This window comes from Babylonia areolata, chromosome 24 (assembly GCF_041734735.1).
Source record: "Babylonia areolata isolate BAREFJ2019XMU chromosome 24, ASM4173473v1, whole genome shotgun sequence".
Taxonomy (NCBI): Eukaryota; Metazoa; Mollusca; class Gastropoda; order Neogastropoda; family Buccinidae; genus Babylonia; species Babylonia areolata.
The window spans coordinates 54,279,792-54,288,035 of NC_134899.1; the positions used below are offsets into that span (position 1 = coordinate 54,279,792).

Genomic DNA, 8,244 nt, shown 5'->3' on the forward strand with positions numbered 1-8,244 from the left:
TCACTGTGTGGCATCAATATATCGTTATGATCATTATTAAAGAAGGCACACCTTCACTGTGTGGCATCAATATATCATGATGATCATTATTAAAGAAGGCACACTGTCACTGTGTGGCATCAATATGTCATGATGATCATTATTAAAGAAGGCACACTGTCACTGTGTGGCATCAATATATCGTTATGATCATTATTAAAGAAGGCACACCTTCACTGTGTGGCATCAATATATCATGATGATCATTATTAAAGAAGGCACACTGTCACTGTGTGGCATCAATATGTCATGATGATCATTATTAAAGAAGGCACACTGTCACTGTGTGGCATCAATATATCATGATGATCATTATTAAAGAAGGCACACTGTCACTGTGTGACATCAATATATCATTATGATCATTATTAAAGAAGGCACACTGTCCCTGTGTGGCATCAATATATCATTATGATCATTATTAAAGAAGGCACACCTTCACTGTGTGGCATCAATATATCATGATGATCATTATTAAAGAAGGCACACCTTCACTGTGTGGCATCAACATATCGTTATGATCATTATTAAAGAAGGCACACTGTCACTGTGTGGCATCAATATATCATGATGATCATTATTAAAGAAGGCACACCTTCACTGTGTGGCATCAATATATCATTATGATCATTATTAAAGAAGGCACACCTTCACTGTGTGGCCCCAGGATCTCCGTCGTGAGAGCGTGGCCTTCGAGGTGGGCTTCTCCCCCCCAGCCAGGCCGGGCATGACTCGCAGCCTCAGTCGGCAGCAGGCCTTCCTGTCCAAGTCGAGGCTGCCCCGCATGCCCCGGGGGGAGGATCGGGGGGACAGCCTGTCGCCCCCCTTCACCTCCACCCCCGCTGTTGCTGACGCCCGCCTGAAGCCGTCGGCCCGCGCCAAGACTTCGTCCTCCACGTCCCAGCCAGCCAGCCAGCAAAAGGTGCGTTGTCCCTATGTAGAGCGGTGCTGTGTAGAGGTTTTCTGTTCACTGTGATCTGTCAGGGGAGGTCAAATTTTATGGGGGGGACAAAGAAACACACTAGGGCCTTTTTTTTTCTTTTTTTTTTCACAGGTGGACTTTCTTTACCAGGAATTGGAAGTTGTGGTCGGAAATTTGTTCTGTTGGCTGAACTGTGTGAGGGGAGATCGACTTTTACAGTGGGAGAGGGGGGACAAAGAAACACACTGGGGGCCTTTTTTGGTGTTTTTGTTTGTTTTTTTCCACAGGTGGACTTTCTTTACAGGGCGTTGGAAGTTATAATTGGAAATGTGTGTGTCCCTGTACAGCTGCTGAATTTGTTCTGTGTGCTTTGTTCTCTGAGGGGAGATCAAGTTATACAGGGGGGAAAACAACAGAGAAACACACTGGGGCCTCTTTTTTTTCACAGGGAGACTTTCTTTACCAGGGATTGGGAGTTGTGATTCGAAATGTGTATGCATGCATGCGCATAAATTCTTAATGGGCTACAGAAGATGCGAAGTCAAGATAAAGCGCAGTCAACTGAAAAGATGGCAAGTTGTCTGAAGTGAATGTGTAGACTGATGAAGAACGCAGGGAGCAAACTCTCACCACTAGAAGAAAAAGAATTTTGATTGACGCTGCCCGATCTTGAGAAAAGAATACACTAACAGTGTTGACAAGAACAAAAAGGGAAAAGCTTAGTGGTGTGTGCACTCTGTACAAGTGTGAATTCTCCGTCGGTCATGGCGGTCATAATGACAGTCGTCATGTTGAATCAGAAAAAGAATACAGTCTGTTCCTGAAAAGTTGTTGAAAATTTCAGTTTGTTTGTGAGTTTTATATCAGCCGTTCCTGATGATGAGACGTTGTGGTAGGCCTGCGTGATGAACGATGTTTTGTTGATCACGGTGATGTTGGTGTGCCTGGTGCTGTCTGCAGAGACACCATCACTTGCGCTAGATTGCAGGGGTACGGTATGATTCATCCTCTCTGCCTCTTTTTTTCCCCATCTTTTTTTTTCCCCATCTTTTTTTTGGGGGGGGGTGGGGTGTTGAGAGTTTGAACACACTGCATGCTTGCTTTTTTTTTTTTTTTTTTTTTTTTTTTTTTTTTTTTAGTTCCATGTCACATTGTGCACCTTCTTGTGTTATGTGTTATTTTGCACAGTCGTTCATTAAATTGTTATACTTTCCTTTTCTGGTTGTTTTTTTTGTTTGTTTGTTTGTTTTTCATAGTTTGGTTTTGTTTGTACTCCATTGTCCTTACATCCTTTTCTGTTTCTGATTCATAAATAAATCAACACTTCAATTGCTTTTTATTTTGTTTGACTCACAAGCACAGTTCCGTTTTTCTTTCTCTTCCCATTGCTTCATTATTTATACACCCACAGGCTTCCTGGTGATATTTTCATTGAAAAGAACAGTTAGATGGGTTTTTTTTTTTAATGATTACTATAACACATGGTTATTGTGCACCTGCATGCACCACACATGGTTATTGTGTACAGCACACATGGTTATTGTGTACACCACACACCACACATGGTTATTGTGTACAGCACACATGGTTATTGGGTACACCACACATGGTTATTGTGTACAGCACACATGGTTATTGTGTACACCACACATGGTTATTGTGTACACCACACATGGTTATTGTGTACAGCACACAGCACACATGGTTATTGTGTACAGCACACACCACACATGGTTACTGTGCACCACATATGGTGGTTGTGCACCAAATATGGTGGTTGTGCACCTGGCAAGAATGACTGGGGGTTGGTGGGGGGGGGGGGGGGGGGGTATGGGTGGAGGAGGTAGAAATCACCAGTCACACAGTCTGACCTTGACTGGTTGTCAGAGGACCATCCAGGTGACTGCTGGCCACAGTTCACATGCACATCACATTCTGCTCCTGGGGTTTGAGCTGTGTACACGGATTGTTGGGAGTTGTCTAGGGCTGGAATTTGAAATGATAATGATACGTATATGTTTTTAGAGCACACTCCTCTCTAGTATGATTAAAGAGCTCTGTGCTCTTGAAAGAACAGTTGATTCTGAAGAGAAGGAAACTGACTGAATGAATTCATTCATGCACACACACATGTTCACACATACACATACATGCACGCAGATGTTGAAATAGACAGTTGACTGGATGTGTATAGGAGGTGGGAAAAAGTGTACTATCACTTAGGATAGACAGTTGACTGGATGTGTATAGGAGGTGGGAAAAACTGTACTATCACTTAGGATAGACAGTTGACTGGATGTGTATAGGAGGTGGGAAAAAGTGTACTATCACTTAGGATAGACAGTTGACTGGATGTGTATAGGAGGTGGGAAAAACTGTACTGTTACTTAGGATAGACAATTGACTGGATTTGTATAGGAGGTGGGAAAAACTGTACTATTACCTAGGATAGACAATTGACTGGATGTGTATAGGAGGTGGGAAAAACTGTACTATTACTTAGGATAGACAGTTGACTGGATGTCTATAGGAGGTGGGAAAAACTGTACTATCACTTAGGATAGACAGTTGACTGGATGTATATAGGAGATGGAAAAAACTGTACTATTACTTAGGATAGACAATTGACTGGATGTGTATAGGAGGTGGAAAAAACTGCACCATCACTTAGGATAGACAGTTGACTGGATGTGTATAGGAGGTGGGAAAAAGTGTACTATTACTTAGGATAGACAGTTGACTGGATGTGTATAGGAGGTGGGAAAAAGTGTACTATCACTTAGGATAGACAGTTGACTGGATGTGTATAGGAGGTGGGAAAAAGTGTACTATCACTTAGGATAGACAGTTGACTGGATGTGTATAGGAGGTGGGAAAAACTGTACTATTACTTAGGATAGACAGTTGACTGGATGTATATAGGAGGTGGGAAAAAGTGTACTATCACTTAGGATAGACAGTTGACTGGATGTGTATAGGAGGTGGGAAAAAGTATACTATTACTTAGGACAGACAGTTGACTGGATGTATATAGGAGGTGGGAAAAAGTGTACTATTACTTAGGACAGACAGTTGACTGGATGTGTATAGGAGGTGGGAAAAACTGTACTATTACTTAGGACAGACAGTTGACTGGATGTATATAGGAGGTGGGAAAAACTGTACTATTCTTTAGGATAGACAGTTGACTGGATGTATATAGGAGGTGGGAAAAACTGTACTATTACTTAGGATAGACAATTGACTGGATGTGTATAGGAGGTGGAAAAAACTGCACCATCACTTAGGATAGACAGTTGACTGGATGTATATAGGAGGTGGGGAAAAGTGTACTATTACTTAGGATAGACAGTTGACTGGATGTATATAGGAGGTGGGAAAAAGTGTACTATTACTTAGGATAGACAGTTGACTGGATGTGTATAGGAGGTGGGAAAAACTGTACTATTACTTAGGATAGACAGTTGACTGGATGTGTATAGGAGGTGGGAAAAACTGTACTATTACTTAGAGACTTGTCTTTTACAACTGTGTGGGAGCTCACTGTGAAGTTTCTTCTTCATCTGATGTCTGGTGATGGTTTGTTTGGCAGTCAGTGCTGAACTGCAGTCGCTACATAAAAACAGAATAGTAGACGCACGCACACATGCACACACACATTCACTCATACACATAAAATATCTCTCTTGCTCCTTCTCTCTCTCTCTCTCTCTCTCTCTCTCTCTCTCTCTCTCTCTCTCTCTCTCTCTCTCTTTCTCTCTCTCTCTGTCTGTCTGTCTCTCTCTTAACCACTGACCTAACAAATCCAAGTTTCTATAAGCCCGCCGTTTTGGAGTACTTTTTTTTTGTGTGTGTGTGTGTGAGGGGTGTGAATAGAATGCATTATATTTTAGTTTGGAATGCTTTTTTTTTTTTTTTTTAAATCCCTGAACACAGAACGGTAAAGAGCACTGCGACTGCTTGACCCCTCCACAATTTGTGGATGTCACTGTGTGCCCTTGTGAATGCAGAAAATTGTGTTTTCTTGCTGTCCATGTATTTGAGTTGGTGAAGTTTGAGGTTTTGTAATGAATGTATTTGTGTGTGTCTGAATGCAGAAAATGTGTTGTTTTTCATACAGTTGGAATCTTTAACTTGTCTTGAAGTTCGACATGTTGCTGAAAGTACTTGGGGTTTTTTTTCACTCACTTATTGTCACATGGACAAGAGTTGTTTTCTTAGCCCTTTTTGTTTGTTTTTTTGTTTTTCTCTGTTGTTGAAAATGTTTGTTAAAGCTATCTTCACAAAGAGCTTGGAATGCTGAAGTCACATGAATAATAAGATGATATGGAATGTGTTGTGTAGCAGTTACTGAGTGAAGATGCTGATAAGAAATATTATATATAACAAAAAAACTACACATGGGTAAACAATGTTTGTTTTTCATGATGACACACAAACACAGCTGTACATTATGTTTGTTCAGGATGACACACAAACATCTCTACATTATGTTTGTTCAGTATGACACACAAACAGAGGTGTACATTATGTTTGTTCATGATGACACACAAACACAGCTCTACATTATGTTTGTTCAGGATGACACACAAACACAGCTCTACATTATGTTTGTTCAGGATGACACACAAACACAGCTATACATTATGTTTGTTCAGGATGACACACAAACACAGCTCTACATTATGTTTGTTCAGGATGACACACAAACACAGCTGTACATTATGTTTGTTCAGGATGACACACAAACACAGCTCTACATTATGTTTGTTCAGGATGACACACAAACACAGCTGTACATTATGTTTGTTCAGGATGACACACAAACACAGCTGTACATTATGTTTGTTCAGGATGACACACAAACACAATTATACATTATGTTTGTTCAGGATGACACACAAACACAATTATACATTATGTTTGTTCAGGATGACACACAAACACAGCTATACATTATGTTTGTTCAGGATGACACACAAACACAGCTGTACATTATGTTTGTTCAGGATGACACACAAACACAATTATACATTATGTTTGTTCAGGATGACACACAAACACAATTATACATTATGTTTGTTCAGGATGACACACAAACACAATTATACATTATGTTTGTTCAGGATGACACACAAACACAGCTATACATTATGTTTGTTCAGGATGACACACAAACACAATTATACATTATGTTTGTTCAGGATGACACACAAACACAGCTATACATTATGTTTGTTCAGGTTGACACACAAACACAGCTGTACATTATGTTTGTTCAGGATGACACACAAACACAGCTGTACATTATGTTTGTTCAGGATGACACACAAACACAGCTGTACATTATGTTTGTTCAGGATGACACACAAACACAGCTCTACATTATGTTTGTTCAGGATGACACACAAACACAGCTCTACATTATGTTTGTTCAGGATGACACACAAACACAGCTGTACATTATGTTTGTTCAGGATGACACACAAACACAGCTGTACATTATGCTTGTTCAGGATGACACACAAACACAGCTCTACATTATGGTTCAGGATGACACACAAACGCAGCTCTACATTATGTTTGTCAGGATGACACACAAACCCAGCTATACATTATGTTTGTTCAGGATGACACACAAACACAGCTCTACATTATGGTTCAGGATGACACACAAACACAGCTCTACATTATGTTTGTTCAGGATGACACACAAACACAGCTCTACATTATGTTTGTTCAGGATGACACACAAACACAGCTGTACATTATGTTTGTTCAGGATGACACACAAACGCAGCTCTACATTATGTTTGTCAGGATGACACACAAACACAGCTCTACATTATGGTTCAGGATGACACACAAACACAGCTATACATTATGTTTGTTCAGGATGACACACAAACACAGCTCTACATTATGTTTGTTAAGGATGACACACAAACACAGCTCTACATTATGTTTGTTCAGGATGACACACAAACACAGCTCTACATTATGTTTGTTCAGGATGACACACAAACACAGCTGTACATTATGTTTGTTAAGGATGACACACAAACACAGCTGTACATTATGTTTGTTAAGGATGACACACAAACAGAGGTGTACATTATGTTTGTTCAGGATGACACACAAACACAGCTGTACATTATGTTTGTTAAGGATGACACACAAACACAGCTGTACATTATGTTTGTTCAGGATGACACACAAACACAGCTCTACATTATGTTTGTTCAGGATGACACACAAACACAGCTCTGCATGGTTTATCGATGTCTGTTTTCAGGGAAAGAGGAGACCGCTTCATGTTCGTAACTGCCTGCAGACCCAGCTGTAACCAGCCGTCTGATGGACCAGGATTCTCTTGATACAGTGGTCCCCCCCTTCTGCGATTGTTGACACAGTGCAGTGTGATGGAGTCTGTTTTATATCCATTTGCACAGTCTCACATCTTGTTATCGGATCAGTCTGTTCTAGTATACTGATTCCCATAGTCTCAGATCTTGCAATTGTAACAGTCTGTTCAATTAATATTCATTCCCATAGTCTAGATCTTGTTTTTGTAACAACCACCGTAGTAGGTCAATGTTCACAGACCTTTTTAGCCTGAATTATTTAATCGGCAAAGTTGTGAGGACATCATGTACAGTTGACTGGTAGGTTCATATTAACAAGACATTTTAACATGAATTATTCAGGCAATAAAAGTTGTAAGCGTATCTGTTTGGACATTCAGATATAGTCTTGCTTGGTGGAGTGGACATTTTGTTGAATAGTCTGTTTTATTAGTCATCACTTGTAAGTGTGATCATCACTGAAATCTGTAAACTTTTGTTTTTTTTGTATCAGAATAGTAATCATAATTGTTTGGAATATGTTGACCTTACATGTGCTTTTAAACTGTGAATCAACTTAGGTTCAGGAAAAGCAGGTTTGGGATGGTGCTTAAAATGATTTAAAATACATTTCATTTTATTTTCTATTATTTGCCTTTTATGTACCATTTTTATCAGAAGGGGAAAAAAAAAGCTTTGGTTCATTTATTTCCTTGTTTTTTCAGCTATGAGAAAGTTGATGTGTGTTGGTGGCTGTTTATAGGTGTGCATGATGTTAGCGTCCAGTGTGTGAATTGTGTGAGTGGAGGGTGAACAGTGCATCGAGTTGTGCATTGCAAGATTATGCACAATTTAAAGGAAGATTATCATTATTGATTTATTGTATTTGCATATTCTAACAGACAGGAAGAAAAGATTATTTTATTTGAATTTTATTGA

The 8,244-nt window shown here is 39.7% G+C and overlaps 1 protein-coding gene across 1 annotated transcript in view; it reads left to right on the top strand.

Moving 5' to 3' along the window:
• Positions 1-8,244, top strand: part of LOC143298674 (uncharacterized) — a 71,220-nt gene that overhangs the window by 62,254 nt on the left and 722 nt on the right. The window contains exons 28-29 of the mRNA XM_076611557.1: positions 707-961; positions 7,257-8,244. The exon at positions 7,257-8,244 is cut by the window's right edge and continues 722 nt beyond it. Of these exons, the coding sequence (XP_076467672.1) occupies positions 707-961; positions 7,257-7,307 (306 nt within the window). The 3' untranslated portion in view covers positions 7,308-8,244. The remainder of the gene's footprint in view (positions 1-706; positions 962-7,256) is intronic.